General features: G+C 32.3%; 3 protein-coding genes and 2 non-coding genes across 9 annotated transcripts in view; 1 reads left to right on the top strand and 4 right to left on the bottom strand.

The window, feature by feature from the left end:
- Window positions 1-5,032, bottom strand: part of LOC110622934 (rRNA biogenesis protein RRP5) — a 28,033-nt gene extending 23,001 nt beyond the window's left edge. Inside the window, exons 1-5 of one of the 3 annotated variants that reach the window (XM_043959885.1) lie at window positions 4,727-5,032; window positions 4,146-4,354; window positions 2,216-2,356; window positions 1,928-2,098; window positions 413-512 (exon numbers count right to left, since the gene is read on the bottom strand). In XM_043959885.1, coding sequence (XP_043815820.1) covers window positions 413-512; window positions 1,928-2,098; window positions 2,216-2,356; window positions 4,146-4,354; window positions 4,727-4,901 — 796 coding nt within the window. In that variant the 5' untranslated portion in view covers window positions 4,902-5,032. The remainder of the gene's footprint in view (window positions 1-412; window positions 513-1,927; window positions 2,099-2,215; window positions 2,357-4,145; window positions 4,355-4,726) is intronic. The other 2 variants (XM_021767685.2, XM_021767686.2) reach the window with 2 other exon arrangements.
- Window positions 5,033-5,243: 211 nt separating this feature from the next.
- On the top strand, window positions 5,244-8,437 carry LOC110622935 (serine/arginine-rich SC35-like splicing factor SCL33). Of its 3 annotated transcripts, none has more exons than XM_043959887.1 (6): window positions 5,244-5,395; window positions 6,245-6,467; window positions 6,786-6,863; window positions 7,419-7,583; window positions 7,872-7,994; window positions 8,119-8,437. In XM_043959887.1, the coding sequence occupies exons 2-6, from the start codon at window positions 6,319-6,321 to the stop codon at window positions 8,219-8,221; spliced, it is 618 nt and encodes a 205-aa protein (XP_043815822.1). In that variant the 5' UTR covers window positions 5,244-5,395; window positions 6,245-6,318; the 3' UTR covers window positions 8,222-8,437. The 3 variants fall into 3 exon arrangements, with proteins under 3 accessions (XP_043815822.1, XP_021623379.1, XP_043815821.1); XM_021767687.2 differs by having other exon boundaries at window positions 8,098-8,437; XM_043959886.1 differs by lacking the exon at window positions 5,244-5,395 and adding an exon at window positions 5,430-6,093 and having other exon boundaries at window positions 8,098-8,437.
- A 2,529-nt stretch (window positions 8,438-10,966) lies between these two features.
- Window positions 10,967-12,224, bottom strand: LOC110621896 (F-box/kelch-repeat protein At1g15670). The gene has a single exon (XM_021766179.2). The coding sequence runs from the start codon at window positions 12,165-12,167 to the stop codon at window positions 11,145-11,147; it is 1,023 nt and encodes a 340-aa protein (XP_021621871.1). The 5' UTR covers window positions 12,168-12,224; the 3' UTR covers window positions 10,967-11,144.
- A 5,393-nt stretch (window positions 12,225-17,617) lies between these two features.
- On the bottom strand, window positions 17,618-17,689 carry TRNAG-UCC. Its single transcript has one exon. It is a non-coding gene; the product is annotated as a tRNA-Gly (tRNA).
- Window positions 17,690-17,879: 190 nt separating this feature from the next.
- On the bottom strand, window positions 17,880-17,951 carry TRNAG-UCC. Its single transcript has one exon. It is a non-coding gene; the product is annotated as a tRNA-Gly (tRNA).
- Between the last annotated feature and the right edge of the window lie 700 nt (window positions 17,952-18,651).

The raw sequence follows: 18,651 nt of genomic DNA, 5'->3' as shown, positions 1-18,651 counted from the left end.
AAATAATATGCTCCTTAATTCAAAAAAAATCATAACACTAAAATCTAACAAAAGAGCACCAATAACATTAAATATAAAAGAAAGATAAAAGAAAAAAAGAAACTGGCTACAAGACCAAAACACAATCTGCCGTTTGCAATACAGAATTACAGAGTCCCACTAAAACAGAACTTTCAGATTACTAAACCATCTATGCAAACAAATGGATAGTGAAAGTTCGCATCCTTCATAAATTCACTCAGTTCTTTGATTCCTTCCCTACACCTTTTAAATACTGTAGTAGGAGAGCAGAGAGAAACCAAAAGCTAATGAGCTGTAATCCATCTACATAGAAAGGTATTAATAAAATACATAGATAGGTATTAATAAAAATTTACACAAATATGACCATAAAGGAAAGACTGCTATTTACCAGCTTGGCTATTCTTTGGCAAAAACCCCATAAAAGAAAGCAAGCCAAAATGAAGAATGTAGCCATGATCTTCTATGCTCTTAACATAAGCAGTGAGGACCTGTAGCAATAAAGAGTGGTTAGGCACAGTTAGAGAACTATAAAAAGCCTATACAAAAAAAGAAAAGACACATTATACTTTATAGTGTATATTTCTGTGCATAGACAACAAATCTATTCCCAAAAGCTTCTAAATAAAATAGATGGTTAGCCATGTTAGTACTGTCTCTCAATGCCACAAAGTTGCCACAACAGGATTAAATAGGAGACTATTTCTTCTAAATGTTTTTTAAACCTTTGCAAAGGAAGAGAAAAGAGAGAGAGAGAGAGAGAGAGAGAGAGAGAGAATAGGCCCAGTGCATGTGGCCAATTTTGTGATAACTGGAGTTAGTTGGCACAACCTTCTGCACTCACAAATTTATTATAATTTAATAATGATTTTTATTGCATTATTTTAGTTCAATGTTATATTAAAAAGATAAAATAACTTGGTTCACTACATTCACCACATCGAAGTTTAAACAATAAGCAACATGTTTTGCTAGATTTCTGGCCTCATGGGAAAACTTAGGTCACAAGTCTCTCTCTATATATAAACTCATAATTGCCATTTACTTGGCTGACATCAATAGTTAATTCGGGTCCATATAAATGTGACTTGACAGCAGAAATAAACATCATCAATACCCTAATGCTTAACTAGTTTTGCATTGATTGAAGAAGATATTAATCCTTGATGGATAATGATGCCAATAAAGATTGGTTTTGGGTCAGATCCTTTCATCCAAGTCTGAGAGGCTGCTGAACAAGTTCTACTCGGTTAATTAGTTTTGCTGGCTGCTAAAGATATCACTGTGATGGATATAACACCGTATATGTGGCTCACAGCAATCTATGCATTCTCAGGTCCTAATACTACAAAGCACATGGTAAGTTATTAGTCATCATAAACTGTAACAAAAGGCAGGATGACAACAAAATCTTCATGCAAGCTGGTTTGCGCACATATAAATGTAGATTCTGCATACTTGTAAGCATTGTTCTAACCAGAAAGAAATCTGTAGACAAGCAGTCTATGGTATCTACCGCAACAGCTTAACCTAGATAGGTTAGAACCCATGATATTGCAATCCCTTTGACCAGTTTGGACTAGTTGCAAAAGGGAAATTATTGTTCAAATACAAGAATGGACCTTTTTATGTAATTCACTAAACATCAAACAACAAATATAAGCATCCATCTATTATCGACTGTATCAGTGCCATCATAAAATAAACCACCAAAGAACTAGATTACCAACTGATATAAATATATGTAAGTTGATAAACAACAAGTGTTCAACATGAACCCTAGTTCAGCCATAAGTTGACATGCCTCACACAGCAACTCAACTATAGTATTCATCATCCAACAAGACAAAGAGAATAAAATAACTGCCATAGTATATCACGTATTTTGCCATTTTAATTTTCATACCATCCCTTCCTGAATGGAATCTAATGAGAAGCCTTTGTGCAACAATGACAGGCGCAACGAAAGCCAGATTTTTCTTTTCCCATTATCCTTCCTATCATCATCCAATTGCAACACAATGCATGAAACCAACTGTCCAACATGGAATACGCTTGGAAGGTTGCCTTCAATATCCTGAATGGATGAAAAGAGCAAAGATGATGAACAAATTATTGAACAAAATACTAAAATTGTATGGATCAGAATTTAAAAAAAAAAAATAGAAACAATAGTGATGTATATATCTATTACCTCATTTCCATCACCCAAAAGAGGATCAATTGCATCACTAGACCGTACTAAACCACGTAAGCCCCAAGGTAGACTAATCACAAGGTCCTTCTCATTTACTTCAGCAACGACTCCCCAAAGCTTCATTCCAGGAGAAATATTCTGCGCATATATTAGAAGGAAGCTTTAATCAAACTTTTAGCTATGTTGTGATAGAACTATTGAAATGATGAGAAAAAGTCTCATAAACAAAAAGTTAGTGAAGCAAAAGACATACAAATTCAATATAAAACACAGCTCTTATGATTTTGATCATTTTTGATAGAATCTTATGATTCCTCAAATCTATAGGATGAATTTTAAATGTATTTAAATCTTACAATTCTCAATTCGATTCCATATCCCATCAATCTGAATGTATGGGCAAATCGCAAATGTCCCTGAATTGCTACTCAGTTGAAAGAATTGATAGTGAATCAAGCAAATCAATACAAATCGACCAAGTCTTCACTTGATTTAAGGAATTATATTCTAAAAAGTTGTTAGTGTAATATTTCATTCATTTTTGCTATGAGAAGTGCACATAAAACCTTTTCTTAGTTATTTTTCTTCCATCACCCATTCCCTTTCTCTCCCTCTTCCTTTTCCCCCATTTAGTTCATTTACTTCTCCAATTACATTTATCAAGTTTTGACATTTTTTATTAATATATTTGAATCTTTCAATATAACTTGGTATCCTTTTATTATTTAATTGTTTGATTAAAATTAAATAAGAGATTCAACATATATATAATGATAATCATTGTGTACAATTCAAACTTGCCAAACTTTTTTTTATTTAATTGTTTGATCAAAATTAAATAAGATTTTCAACACATACATAATGATGATCATTGTGTACAGTTCAAGGGTTCCTAATTCATAATATAAAATTATAAAACAATATAAGTTCTATTATAAAACATATTTTTAATTAAATCTTAATCCTCCATTCACAAAATGATGATTTTGATTCTTGATTAGAATTTCAATTTGACAACTAAGATTTTGATGTATTGAACTGAAATAAATTGAAACACAGTCCTAAGCCAAGAGACCTTGTGGTGATAAGCCACCTTAAGGGGAAAAGAAAAGACCCCCACAGAAATAAATTAAAATGTTCACAGGAAAAAAAATTGCCTGTAGAGATGATATAATGACAAACTACCCTTGCTGGCAACTATAAAACATCATCTAGAAACATGGTAAAAAGGAGAACACTGAGAACATGATATTAGCAGCAATCAATGAGTTCATATAATCAATATCCTGCCTAGCATCATCCTTCTGTATAACAAAACTTAAGCATAACATGATATTAGCAGAAATCAATGAGATCATATGCTCATCGTCCTGCCTAGCATTATCCTTCTTGTATAACAAAATCTAAGTATCAAAAAGATGCACCTTGAAAAACTTTGCACTCTCTCCAGATCAACCCTGCTGCACTAATTTAGTTCTACTTGACTTGATCCCAGAAAATCTAAGGTGGTGCTCCATTGTTCTAACTTCTTATTAACCCCGATTCCCCCATATCCCATCACCATTATAAACTTGTGACACAAGAAAGCAGCATGAAGAGATATACATTTTGCACTAATCATCAATGTACATGGAACTCAAACCTATGAATATATTGGTTAAAAAATAAAGCAATTAACAAACCCCCCAAATTGCACTATCCCTTTCACAATTGAATTCATATACGGCCTGTTTCCCCAAGTTGATTCTAACCTAACTTCAAGTTTCGCATACCAGAAGAATTACGCAGAAAAGTAGACGACAACCCTCCAGTTCCAGTATATGAGTTGACAAATACACTTCCAACATTACAAGTGCCAAAGAAGATGACAAAACAAATCCCTCAACTAGATAGAGATAGGAAACAGGGATTAAATTAGCTCCTGTACCTTCAAGGTGATCTTATTCGCAAAACGAGGTAATTTGCCGGTTAAGCCATCACCAAAAAGCGAACCTAAATCATCAGATTCAGAAAGACTCCTGTTTTGCAATTTCTTCCCCTTCTTCCTCTTCAAAACCCTCTCCTCAGCCTCAAATTCTGCATCAACTTCTGCACGGATTTCCTCACGTTCTCTTTGACTCAGTGAACTTCCTCCACCTGAATACATTTAGCAATCAGTAAAACAAAAAATGCTTAGGGGGTGTTCGGCTCTTTGAAAGAAAATTATGTTACAAATTATCAGCCTCTTCAGCATCCACCCAATATGTGCAACATAACCATTTGATTCAATTGAACTAAATTCGAATTTCATTATTTTAAAAAATAAAGATATCTACTTTAAAGTCAATATCACCCTTTCCCCCTCAAGAACAGCAAAAGTTAACTGTGATGCGCCCATACTGGTGAATTCACCACACAAATTAAACTTGAGAAAAAATGAAAATATTATCAAATTCAGTTTCTTATTCTCATATTTGCTCAGTTTTCTCGGTAAACTATCAGAAAATTAGGACATTAAAGTCCAGGAACCTCTAGGAAAGTCAGGTACATCATCTTCCAGCTGTAAGGCCAAGGCTTCAGATGGAACAATGTCGCTCGAGTCCTTCTTCTTAGATTTGAAAGACCTCTTCGAATCCTTATTAAATTTTGGGCGGCCTTCCCTCTTTCTATCCTGAGATTTCTTCTTAGACGAAGGAGCTGTCATTTCTGTTAGATTAAGGAACTCGAAACCCTAGCAAAGCTCGACGTTACCTTTTCAGGTTAATATCAACAGGAAGCTGGCTCTGCTCGCGTCTTATGTCGCAGAGAGGGTTTTGAAGGGTTTTAGAGAAAGGAAGAGAGAAGCTACTATAGCCCTAGACGCGCGAACCGGGTCAGGTTCGTTCTAAATGGGCTTACCGGATCCATTTTAATTGGTTGAATTGGTCTGGACCTCAGGCCTTGTTTAAAATAGTCCCATGAACCAGGAGGACAGATCAAAAAGTCGGATAACAATCAAGGAATCAAGACCGTCGGCTCTGTCAGACTTTAGATCGAACGGGTAGATTTTAAGAAATCTCATGAATCGTGACATCCTCTACAATACGAAGCTTCTGGAACTTGAAATGCTTTTATTATCACCGTAGAGGGAAGAAGGGACGAACCCTGATACTTGCTTTTCACCTGTCCTTTCTCTGTCTATCGCCAAAATCAGACGTTGTAAGTTTCTGTATTTGGATGTAAAAATAGTTGAAATTTGTTGATTTGTTTATGATTATTGTGATATTGGATTATCTTTGTGGTCCTCAAGTTTGATTTCTTTTGTTCCCCGTCTAGGGTTTGTTAGTCGTCTTTTTATTTGATGCTTTCGTGTTAATTCCATTGCATCTTCGATTTCGAAAGTAGGAAAACGAGGGAAATTTTTTGTTAGTTTTTGTAATTTCAAATTTTGCTTCTGGGTATTTAACATGTGAGATTGTTTTTGCATATTTATATTTTCTGGGGCTAATCAAGATCCTTGTTCTGAGATTAAAAGGAAAAGCAATATATTTTATGGCTAATCGTGCCTCAGCAGAATATTCTTCTTCTACTTCTCTTGGGTGGGCAGACTGTTGAAATTCTTGATGGAAAGAGGATTTGTGCATAGCCTTTTACATAAAGCGTTCTCATTTGCTTATGAATTGCTTCTTTAGCTTAAACAAATCAAACAACATTTTTACACTATGCTTGATAGGTAGTTTTTGGAATTTAGGTATGGGTTTTTAGAAGAACTGGTTTTGTTTGGGAAGAGGATTTTGTAAGGGAGGTATTCAACATACTAAATTTGTTGATTGTTGAGGCTTTGATACCTTACCATGCATTAGTACGACCTCCTTTTTCTCCATCCAAACACAAGTAAAGTGCAGATAAAATTTTGGGTAATTTACTTCTGGTGCATATCTAGTGTTAATTGTCCCTCCTACTTTTTCCCCAAAGAAATCCTTCGTTAGTCCATATAAGGCTTTCCATTCCATGTAGATTGCGTTTAAAAAGACAGTAAAGGATCACCATAAACATTTTTTTTTACAGTTGAGGCATCTCAAATCTTCAGATTTCAGTGATCATCTATCATTTCACTTGCTGGCTGTAAACGTTGGATAATAATGAGGGGTAGAAGTTACAGTTATAGTCCTTCACCTCCAAGGGGTTATGGAAGGAGACGCCGTAGCCCTAGTCCTAGGGGCCACTATGGAGGCCGTGCAAGGGATCTTCCTACTAGTCTTCTGGTTCGCAACCTTCGTCATGATTGCAGGTTTGATCTCATTGTTCTCCTGCTGGCTGAATTTCTATTATCTATCATTTGATTCCTCTCCAGACTGAAAACCTGTAAAGTGGAAACCAAAATATTAGTGACAGCTGTGTGTGATGTAGGGTAATTGTGTTGCTGTTTGTGAGCAGGACCTTACTTTTTTATTTAAAGGAGGAGTCTACATCCACAGCACAAAGCCTAGCTCTGATTTCTGCTTTCAATGCTTTTATTTCATTATATACTTGTTTCCTTCTCTAGGCTAAAGGTTAATATATACTGGGAATGACTTTTTCAGCCCACCTTGATAATGCTTTTGTGCAGGCCAGAAGATCTACGTGGACCATTTGGTCAGTTTGGTCCTCTCAAGGATATATACTTGCCTCGGGATTATTATACTGGGTAAGAGCTTAAACTTTTTATGTGCTTTAGGTAGTTTGCTTATTAGATATTTTCAATTTAGTGCACTTGTTTTGTCAACTTGTATCATGGCTCTCAAAACCATTTGGTTGATGGGGTTGTTTCTTATTATCTACGACTGGTTTGTGGGAATGTTTATGGGTATTTGGTTGTTTTTATTGAAAGTTTTGGAAGACACAAATGAAGTAATAAAGAGTACTTGAAGACATCAATCAAGTAATAAGAGTACTGTTCAAGATGATCTTAATGAACATCAAGATTGAAGGGAAGTTGGATTTGAATACATTCTGGAGAAGTTCAAGTGTTGAAGAATATCAAACTCAATTAAAATATTGGCTCCATCAAGGTTAGCGGCCATTATTATTTTTATTTTAATGGCAAAAGGTGTTGGCTAGTGTTATCGTGATTGTCTTTTTACACTGGAGTCACAATGATATTTATCATTTCTGACAGTCAGTATGTAAAGAAGCCTTGTTGATGTGTTTTCTATTATTTATTTGTATTATTTTTGTGTCTCTTGATGTATGGATGTCTCAGGGAACCTCGAGGATTTGGATTTGTCCAATATGTAGATCCAGCTGATGCTGCAGATGCTAAGCATCATATGGATGGGGAAATTCTTCTTGGCCGGGAGCTGACTGTTGTCTTTGCCGAGGAAAATAGGAAGAAGCCATCAGAAATGAGGGCAAGGGAACGTGTAAGGTAATACTGGTTATTTGGTTTTGTTGGCTGTGGGTGAAAATTGTTGCTCTTTACTTAGAATGCCCAATATGATGTGTGAAATTGGAATGGAATTATAGGCTTTTTTTATGCATCCTTTTTGTTGCAGTAAATGTGTATAGGTTTGTGTGTTAAGAAGACCTCATTTTTTACTCTTGTTGGAGTTAGTCTTGCACTACAATGGATATTGGAAATCTCTATATATGGTAACTTGTTTCATGATCTTGAAATCTGTGATTGGCATCAATGACATGTACAATCTTTTGTCAGGGATCGGTCATATGACCGCAGGCGGTCTCCACTCCGTTATTCACGATCACCACGTTATGGGCGAAGTTATTCTCAAAGCCCAGTGTATCACTCCCGTTCTCCTAGGCTAAGGCATTATTCAAGGTATGCTGCCCATTTCATCTTTTAGAGTTCCAATTGGAACCAAAATATAATAGATGTAAGGTTCAGACTATAAAAATGTTGAGCATTTTTTCATTGTAAATAGGTCCATTTCTCCTAGGGACAGAAGGTACAGGGAGCGATCTTACTCTAGGTCCCCTTATGAGCCAAGGAACAATAGCAGGAGTCCAAGTAGGAGCAGGAGCCAGAGCCTAGAGTACTCAAGATAATGGATTATTGCGAGTTGATGAGCATCACAAGTAGACATCCTTATCTGGTAGGAGTTGGATGTACTTTCATGAGCTGGTAGCAAATTTCTAGATAATGCAACTTAGCAGAAATAATGTTGACTGCAGATTTGACTATTAACTTGACGTGATTATAATGTTCTTGATTGTTGTTTTGACATAAATTAACTCTCCATTGCCTTTGGCATGCAAGGAATTGGATGATGTGTGCAAATGGTTGTAGAATACTAGGGTTGAACATGCTTTGGCATTTTGAATTTTTGTTGGGAATTTCTTGAACTTGGTTAGTAGGTGGTATTAATTTTGCTTTAGTATGCTTGTGTAGAATCATTCCAAAGTTAAACTTGCTTTTTTCTGTGATGTAGAAGCTGGTCGAAATTTCAAAATGTTCTTTTGTGAGTGTATGGCTGGTTTTTTCTTTGGAAGTGGAAAAAATTCCTTGAACTTTGGAATTGCTCAAATTGAAGTTTTTGATGTGATTGTGTTAGTATTTTATTAATGAAATATCAATTTTATATTATGGATCATGTAAAGTGTGATCTTCCTAAAGAAGGGTGTAGATGTATGGAATAGAATTTGCAAATAGGTTGAAAGAAAAATACTATCTTTGGATGAAATCAATGAGGATTTGAGTAGTAGTTTAGAGGGTTGACGGTTTAGTTTTTCCCAGGAGTAAAACTTGGATTATAAGAATGAATGTGTTTGACGGGAAAGTCTCGTAATTTCTTCTAGTCTTACTATGGTTGTCTTTGAACAAAAAAATCAATGTTCAAGGATTTATTAAGTTGAATCTAATAGATAAAAATTGGATCAATCCAATTGAGAACCTGAAAATCGAATACAGGGTAGCATTTTTTAGACCAAAATTAAACCAAGCAAATCAGCATTCTCAAAATCATGAAGGACGCATCAATGACCCTACCCTTATTTTTATTATTATATAACCTAACATAAATTCATCCGAAATAAACATCCACTTCTAAATGCTAGAAGACATGACTCTAGACTCAAATCCAAGTACCCAAATATCCAAACCCATTGACAATTCCATTGTTGAGCGTATGCAAGTGAAAAAGTTTGCTTTGTTCCATCTTCTATTACCTGGAATAGCGAACCATGAGATGCGAAGTGAAGCTTAGCAGAGGAAGAGGAAGAAGAAGATGATGTGGTATGGGTTGCGTTGGTTGAAAGAAGGTTGGAATTAGGGCTGTAAATGAGTCAAGCTATTCGTGAGCTACTCGAGACTCGACTCGATAAAAGCTCGACCGAGTTCGGCTCGTTTTTTAAACGAGTCAAGCTCAAGCTCAATTTTGAGGCTCGTCACTTAAACGAGCTGAACTTGAGCTCCATAGTATTCGGCTCATTAAGGCTCGCGAGCTGGCTCATTTTTAGGCTCGCGAGCTGGCTCGTTGTGAAGGCTCGCGAGCAGGCTCGTTGAGAAGGTTCACGAGCATACTCGTTAAATAGGCTCGTGAGTAATATTGTTTAAATAAATTGGTGAACCAATTCGTTAAATAAATTTATGAACAAGCTCATATATTATTAAAAAAATAAAAATAACTATAAAGTTATAAAATTTAAACTATTATAAATACTTGAAAATTATAGTATTGAAAATTACAAATAATTAAGATTAATTATTATAATTAATATTCTTTAAAATTAAATTATAAAAATCTTTTGTATATAATTATTATAATAAGATTCCATAAAATTAATGTATAATCACAAATAATTAATATTAATTATTATAATAAGTATTTTTTAAAATTATAGTACTACATGATAAATTGAGTTGTAAAAATTATATGCATTTTAAAATTAAAGTATAATTATAAAAAAAATTTTGTATATAATTAAGCATACAATATAAAAGATGATAATAATTATCAAAGTATATTAATAATAATTAATTAAGGTTATATGGATGTTGAAGTTGAAATTCAAGTTAACTAATTGAACAAGCATGAAGATGATTATGAAGATAATTAAATTATATTAGTTTGTTTAACTGTTGGAAGTTGGAATCAACTTTATTCGTTTGATATTAAACTTTGTGTGTAATCTAATTTTATTATGTTGTTGAATTTATATTTATTTGTGTTATTTTAGTTATAAATTGTGTTACGTAATTTTTTTTATATACACTCTTTTTTTTATATTATTTAAATTAATGATGATTAAAAACTGATTAAAGTGTAATTATTAATTCGAGCTCGAGCCTGAACTTGAGCTCAAACCAAACTTTTTAATTTTGAGCTCGGTCTCGAGCTTTTTTAACGAGTTTCTTAATCGAGCTTTCCGAGTTCAAGCTCGAGTTTTATTAACGAGCTTTTTAATCGAGCTTTTCGAACTCGAGCTCGAATTAGGCTCGTTATTAAATCGAACGAGTCTTTCACGAGTCGAGCTCGAATCGAGCTCGATTATAATATTTAATTCTCGAGCCGAGCTCGAATCAAATATTAGAGCTCGAGTCGAGCTCGAGCTCAAGCTCGAGCTTCCAAACTTTTTTAATAAACGAGTTTGAGCTTTACAAAACTCGGATCGACTCGGCTCGATTACACCCCTAGTTGGAATGTGAGGCAGGTGTGTTTTAATGTCCTTAATGTTAGGATATGAAATGTGAAGGAAAAATATGGCCAGCAGCATGGAAGAATTGGATGGAAAGCTAGTATTTTTTTTTTCACTTTTTTGTTGAAAAAAATTAAACTGAATCAAAATCTGAAATAACAAAAAATAAGAACTGAATCACATTGCTCAGACCGAATAATCGATCAATTCGGTTCACGCAGCAGCTTATGAACATTAGGAAGAATTACATTTGCATACACAAATATTTACACAATTATAAAGCTTCGCCAGCCAGAACAACACACGCAATCAAATTCAAGCCTGCTCTTGCTCTTCAGATCTCTACAAAGCACCCCGATTGCACGAACCCGGAGAACCCCTCTGCCACATCAACCCTCTTCCATTTACCATTTTGCCCTTCCATAATATAAAACGCCTGAGCCCCTCCTTCGTAAGCTGATCCGGACACCATTGTCCATTCACTTGTATGGCCTACACACACTCCAGCCTTAACCTCCCTCACACACCCAATCCAGTTCACCAGCTTCCCACCTTTATCTACACCGATGCACGATTTGGGACACCTATTCTCCTTCCATGCATCTTCAATTTTCCTCCATTGACTCGCTCCGAGTTCGATCGACTCAGCACTTCCCTCAAATTGTCCTTGACTTTCTGTTCTGTATCCGCTCACGACCCAGAATTGACCACCGATTACTAAGCCTTCGCACTCGTCTCTTTCCTGGCTCATCCGTGGTAACTCAGTCCACTCGTCGCAGGTTACGTTATATACCCACGCTGAATTCAGCGCGTTCTTGTTCTCATCGTGCCCTCCAGCGATTATAACTTGGCCGTTTAACTCGCCTAAAGCAAAGAAAGATCGGGTCTCCGGCATGTCCTTGGATTTTCTCCATCTCCGAGTTGTAAAATCGTATACAAAAACATGAATCAGTGGTTCATAATTAACCGGATCCCATCCTCCCATGAGTACAAGCTTCCCTTCTGAGCTCGTAACCTGACAGAACAAAGGCAGACCATCTGGGTAATCAGGAACTGGTTCAACTCGCTCCCAAGTCCCATTAACTGGATCAACGATAGAAACTCCATATTTTGGCGGCCCAGTTGCTTTAGATTCACTTGAAGCAAATTGAGCGGGAAGCGATTGGATTAAGCATGCAGCCTTATGGGTGTGGCCAGATTTCTTCCGGTTGTTGTAAAAACCTCTGCTTAGAAGAAGGTGGCGCCAACGCCGGCAAACTCGCGCAGCGACTGAATGAGTGGAGTAGTGTAGTCGAGTGAGGCACTCGAGAGCTATTTCTTCTGGAAGACCCGGGATCAACTCGGGTAACTCGGACATATTTCGAAAATCAAAATTAGGAATGTCGTTCTTTTTGTATAACAAAAGGTATCCTACACCAGATATTTAAAGGGCGTTTTCGTTTAACCGAAAAAAAAAAAAAAAGACATTCGATTCAGCTAGTAAGACGAACGGAGCAATCAGCGATTTCCACGTGCTGCACTTGCTTTCCTTAATATCGTTTACTGTAAATTTTTTTTTTTTTTTGAAAAAAATATAATTTCAAGCAAACTGTAAATTATTTTTGAAGTCAGATTATTAACCTAGTGGGTAAAACAATTAAAGAGCGGAAATAAAGAGAATAAAAATATGATTTATTTTCTTTTATTTGCATAAATTATTAGAGGGAAAATTTTATATAGACACGATGCACGATTGGTTGAAAAACTAAGTATTTAGATTTTTTTATAAAAATTTTTATATTATTATAAATTCTCAAATATAAAAAATATTATCTAAAAAAATAACAATATTTAAGCATTTTAAAGCAATTATTTTCATTTTTCCCTATTTTCCAATAATTTAAAGAAAAATATTTTGGCTAAATATAAGGAGTTGACAAATATAATTTATCCTCTTTTATCCCAATTATCTTCTATTCTCCCTTCTAGTTGTTGTCTAAAAAAGAGAATTTAGGAAAATCAATTTTTTTTTCTCCCTTCTCTCTATTTCTCTTTATTCAAATAAAAATAAAGTTTTTTATTTTATTTTTTTTGAAATGGGTTTTTTATTTTAAATATGACTTTGTTTATTTAAAATAAAAAATATATAAAAATAATATTTAATAATTATTATATATAATGGATATAATAAATAACTGAGTTTTTATTATAAATTTTGCTTGAATAGCATTTGTTAAATATTTTAAAAGCATCTAATGAGACTTAAAGGTTCTGAAACTTATCTTATGAAATAGAACGGTTTATTATCCTTTACTCAGTAATTTGTGAATTTAAATTATGAATATAAAATATTTTTAAAATTTATAAAAATATATTTTCTTTTAATTAACTTAATGTGAATTCAGATATGTGATTTCGAATATCAAATAAAAAAAATTAAAAATGTTATAATTGAAGAGAAAGAATAAATAAATTTTTTTATTTTTTTTTATTATTTCAGTTATACTTATATTTTTATTAAAATTAAAATGTTTAAATAAAATTAGCAAAGCACGTAAACTTTTAATATTTCATGATAAATTAGCCTAATAATAATAATAATAATGTTGTGAAGATGTAGATAAGGTTTGGGTTAGAAAAGGACTAGGAAATCGAAAATGGCAGCAGAAGGGTCACGCAGACAGTCGCAATCAGATGAGATGATACGATAAAAATAAAAATCAGCGTGCGATGAATCGGATAAGCTTACACGTCAGTTTCTTATAGAAACATGCTCATCACTCATCAGGTATTGGACCCCATGTCATTTGTTTCTCCGCTGGATAAGAACACACTGTTCCTTTGCAGCTCAACATATCTTCTCTTTTTTTGAAATAAAAAAAATTATAAATTTGTATAAATTTATATTTATGTTTAATATTTTAGAGTTTATATAATAAAGTTAAATTATTAATAAAATTAAATTAAATTTAAAAAATTAATATTTGATTGATGATTAAAAAAATAAAATTATATATGCATCATATTCTAAGAAAAGAAATTAAAAGAGAGTGATCGAAATTATTTATCTTTGAGTAGTCAAGATTCAGTGATTTAAATTTTTATTATGTTATTTTTTGTTTTATTTTTTATAATTTTATTATTGTTTTGATTTTAATCAAGTGTTGAATGTTGGTATTTGATTGTTAGTGTTGATAAAGTCGATTTTCGATATTAAAACACAATTGGTTATGTTAAAACTGTTTTATGATTATATATGAAACTGAAAATATCAAAAGTTGATTCTTGATCTAATGAACTGTAATATAGTTTTTTCCATTTACAAGTGATATTGATTTTGGTCCATTAGTTTGTAGCATTGATTTGGTAATTTCTTGCAATTATCTTTATAGGTTTGGAGTCGATTTTTTTTATATGTAATAACTAGATGGTGAATAATTAATGTGTAATTATTTTCTAGCTATTGTAGAGTTTGACGGTGTTTTTTGCCTCTTAATTTCGATGCATCAGGATTGCTATTGGTGCATTAGTTATACTTGTGAAAACTTTTTTTAGAGGATTTTTTTATCAATTTAAGGGTGGAAGATTTTTTATTTGTGAATTAGGGATTGGAGGAAAAATATTTGGGGGGAGGTTTTGGGGTTGTGGTACCAGGTGACAGCCGAAAAGACTGCTTAGCGCTTGTTAAGCAGGCGCCAGAGCCTAGCACCTCTTTAAAGGGCGCCAAGGCCTAGCGTCTCTTTAAGGGGCACTAGGCGTAAAAGGCGCCAGGCTTCAATCTGAGGTCTGGTCCCTCTTAGTGTTGAGGCCTAGCCCCTCTTAAATAGGGGCTAGGCTTTGGTCTTGGTGCATTTTTAATAGACGTCAGACTTTCCTATTTAAACCCCCACTCTTTTTCTTTTTATCTAATATTCTTCTCTCTTTTTCCTTCTCCTTAAAAAATCCAACTCAAATTTTTTTAGGCTTATAACACATATTTAAATTGTTTCAAAAATTTTATAAAATAAGGTAGCTAAATATAGAGCAAAGAAAATGTGGGAAGGAATATATAAATTAAGAATGGATTGTTGGAGTAAATTTTTCCAACATATTGTATGGCTCAACTATTGTTTGCAATAAATAATTTGTTCTGACTATAACATGCGGGACATAGAAATTGTTGATATTTTGATTGAAAAATATTTTGATTAAAACAGTTCCGTTGTGTTATTTTAAAATTTTATGTACTATTTGGGCAAAATCCAAAATAAGAAATTATTCTGATATAGTAAATTTTTATTTTTGTATTTATGAAAAATTGAATTATACACTTGCAAAGCATTTGCAGTCTTTCTATTTGGCAAAAAGAATACTACAAAAGATATAATAAAAGATTAAGACGTGCGTATACAGTTTATTTTAATATTGAATTGTTTATTGTATAATTTTAAAACTATACTTGCTGACATATTGATATCATAAGAAGGTGAACGTATAAATTGTAAAGCGAATATGTATGATTATTTAGAATAAAGAAGAGAAATAATATTTAAATTCACTAAACGATAAAGTCAAGGTGCAGAATCGAGAAATGTGAAAAAAATATATAGTTAATTTATAATGCATGTAATTAATTGTTATTATTTTCAATTTTTAATATTTTATTTTTTTATTTTAAAATATGTATTATGTTACGTGAAATCGAGAAATATTAATATTTTCTTAAAATTTTATTAATTGAAATTGTGTTTAGTATTTATTTGTAATTTAATTAGATATTTAAAAAATATAAAATATAATATATAAATTATTTTAGTTAATAAAAAACAGGTAAAAATTAAAATATATATTTAAATTAATTATAATAAAAAACAAAGCATAAAAATTAAAAATCAGATATTATAAATTTAATTTTAATTTAAATATATATATATTAAAAAGATTATATAGATACATAATATAAATTTAATTATATATATATATTAAAATAATATAAATAAAATTTAAAAAATAAAAAAAATATTTACCATGTCTATAGCGGAAGACATGTTCAAGACCTAGCGCCATTTTAAGTGGCGCTAGGGTCTTTTCATGACAGAAAATTTATGCAACGAAGAGTAGGTTCGAGGCCAGTGGCTTCAGTTGCTTTTCATGGCAGAGAGTCATTGCTATGAAGAGACTTATATTTTTATGGCAGAATTTTTTGCCACAAAGATAAGTTAAGTGGTGTTAGGCTTTAGGTCTATCATGAAGGGTCCCATGACAAGGTAGCGCCATTCAGGCCTACTCCTTTGGCGTCAAGATGACCGGTCTTTAAGACCACGGTCCCGACCCCTCTTCCCCACCCTTCCTCTCAATCTCTCATTAGACTCCTTCCTTCAATCTCTCAATATTTTCCAATCTCATTTCTTCTCTCAAAAAAGTGCAAAAATAGTGTGGCCCATATTTAATAGGTGCCACAGTTTGGCGCTACTCAAACGAGTCACCGCCACCTTTCACATCAATCCCAAACTCCTAAATATTTTTCACCAAATCCATAATTAAAAATAAAAAATTTCACACTCTTCGATTCGCAAAAAATCATTTTTTAAAATTATTTGTTCGATGTTTTGGGATGAATGAATGGGTTTTGTTTGTTTTTTTACAATGAAATTTGTTTTGAATTCTGTATAATATCATGAATTATACTACAATCAGGTATTTAGATATTTTAATATAAAATTTTTGTATGATTAAAAAAATAAATTTAATTTAAAAATTAAGAATAAATTACAATATTATCCATTTTTTTTAATAATGATAAAAAAAAAAAAAGAAGTTACAAAGACTCAGCCAGTCACTGTGGAAATCTTGAGCCAACTGTATCACATCACATTGGAGGAAACCTTGAGGTCCAGCCGTCCAGGTGGAGACAAGTCGAGCCATTGCCATACAACCAATCGTAATTTCGCATTCACAGTCAGTGGCGGAACCAAAGCTTCTCTTTGATAGGGCACCGGCTACGCCGCTGCGACACCTTCATCCCCCTTCAAAGCATTTTTCGGTCGTCGATACGGCACGTGCCCCCTTACCGTACCTTCCCTCCGCCCCTGTTCACAGTTAACCAATTTGCACAAGAATGTGCTTCTCTGTACACATGCTCAAACCTCATTTCCCATGCCTTATATAGTCATTGTTTAATTAGCCGACCAAGTGAAACAGCTGAACCACGACATTGCCATCTTTCATTGCGATATTAACAATTTGTAAATTATCACAGTCAACAATAATCCTTCGAAACCCATGATTCCAAGCAATGAACAATCCCTTCAAAACAGCCACAATTCAGCATGTAATAACGTTTTTTTTATTAATAAATATATAGTTCATTAATTTAAATTTTATTTTGAAAATAACTATATTTATATTTATCATAAAGAATAATAAATATATTATAAAAAAATATCAAATGTATTTCTTTCATATAAATTGAAATGAATAAAATTTAAATAAAATAAAAAAAATATCATATATTATATTCTATAGAGGGAGGAGGTCAACACAATAACATATATAGAGGGAGGAGGTCAGGTAATTAGTCGATAAAAAATTAAATTATTTTTATGAAAAAAAAAATGTAAGGTATAAATGGTATATGCTAAAAATATATTTATTAGATTTTTTTTAAAAAAATTCTTAAAATAGTTTAATTTTTCGGAAAATGAATGAAACTTTAAATAATGCTAGCATTTTTTTTTGAAAAATTGTATTATTATAAAAAATTATATTATTAGTAAATGAAAATTGAATTCGCAAAACACGTGTCTGTGGTAAATGCACGTAAACCAAAATCGTTAAAACATGAAAATTTGCGTTTGCCGGGAGTCGAACCCGGATCTATTGCTTGGAAGGCAATTATCCTAACCGTTGGACTACAAACGCCGGGCGGCTGTATGTTAAAAGTATTAAAAAATATTCAAAAAAAATGAAACTTTAAATAATGCTAGCATTTTTTTTTTTGAAAAATTGTATTATTACAAAAAATTATATTATTGGTAAATGAAAATTGAATTCGCAAAACACTTGCTGTGGTAAATGCACGTAAAGAGAAAATAGTTGAAACGTGAAAACTTGCGTTTGCCGGGAGTCGAACCCGGGTCTATTGCTTGGAAGGCAATTATCCTAACCGTTGGACTACAAACGCCGGACGGATGAAGATCACCCAAGGATATTAATTACTGTTTAAAACACATTATGGATATATTATAAAAATTAAATAATAATGAACAATGAAAATTACACCGACTAAAACAACATAATTTGTTCAAGGTTCAAGACAGCTAAAATTTATTTATTTAAAAAATTAATTTCTAGTTTTATAAAATACAGTAATATTTTAATGAAATAATTTTAAAATACAAATTAATTAATTAATTTTTTAAAAATTTAATAATATTTTCTCATTAAATGATTTTCAGATTCAAGTATTTTTTAAACCGAAAAGTAAATTATAAAAAAAATTATAGTACGAGAATCTTATACTATTATTTAAAAAGGAAAGAAAGTGAATATTTCATATTTTAAAAAAGCCATTCATAATATGTACGAGCATTATTCAGTTTAAATAAAAAAATTAGTCGAATTGAGTTAATTTAAAATTTTTATTAGGTTTTTATAAATTTCGGTTTGATTTAATTTTTAATTTTAAAAATTTTAATTATTTTAGTTCGGTTTAATTTTTTATCAGAAAAAATTAAAAAAATTAATATTATTTTCAATAATAAAAAAAATTATATTATAAAATTAAAATATTTTAATTAAATTTTAAAATACTAAAAATAAAAGCTAAAAAATAAAAAATTTATTAAAACTTCAAACCGAATTGAATCGAATTAAATCAGAAT

The sequence above is a fragment of the Manihot esculenta genome, chromosome 9, assembly GCF_001659605.2.
Source record: "Manihot esculenta cultivar AM560-2 chromosome 9, M.esculenta_v8, whole genome shotgun sequence".
Taxonomy (NCBI): domain Eukaryota; kingdom Viridiplantae; phylum Streptophyta; class Magnoliopsida; order Malpighiales; family Euphorbiaceae; genus Manihot; species Manihot esculenta.
The sequence above is the reverse complement of the archived record's forward strand: the minus strand, read 5'-3'. Positions and strand labels throughout refer to the sequence as shown.

Bases quoted from the DNA above. Each gene is read 5' to 3' on its own strand.
- LOC110622935 (XM_021767687.2), top strand. From the start codon at position 6,319: ATGAGGGGTAGAAGTTACAGTTATAGTCCTTCACCTCCAAGGGGTTAT. The intron at 6,468-6,785 runs GTTTGATCTCAT...GCTTTTGTGCAG, and splicing joins AACCTTCGTCATGATTGCAG to GCCAGAAGATCTACGTGGAC. The intron at 6,864-7,418 runs GTAAGAGCTTAA...TGGATGTCTCAG, and splicing joins CCTCGGGATTATTATACTGG to GGAACCTCGAGGATTTGGAT.
- LOC110621896 (XM_021766179.2), bottom strand. From the start codon at position 12,167: ATGTCCGAGTTACCCGAGTTGATCCCGGGTCTTCCAGAAGAAATAGCT.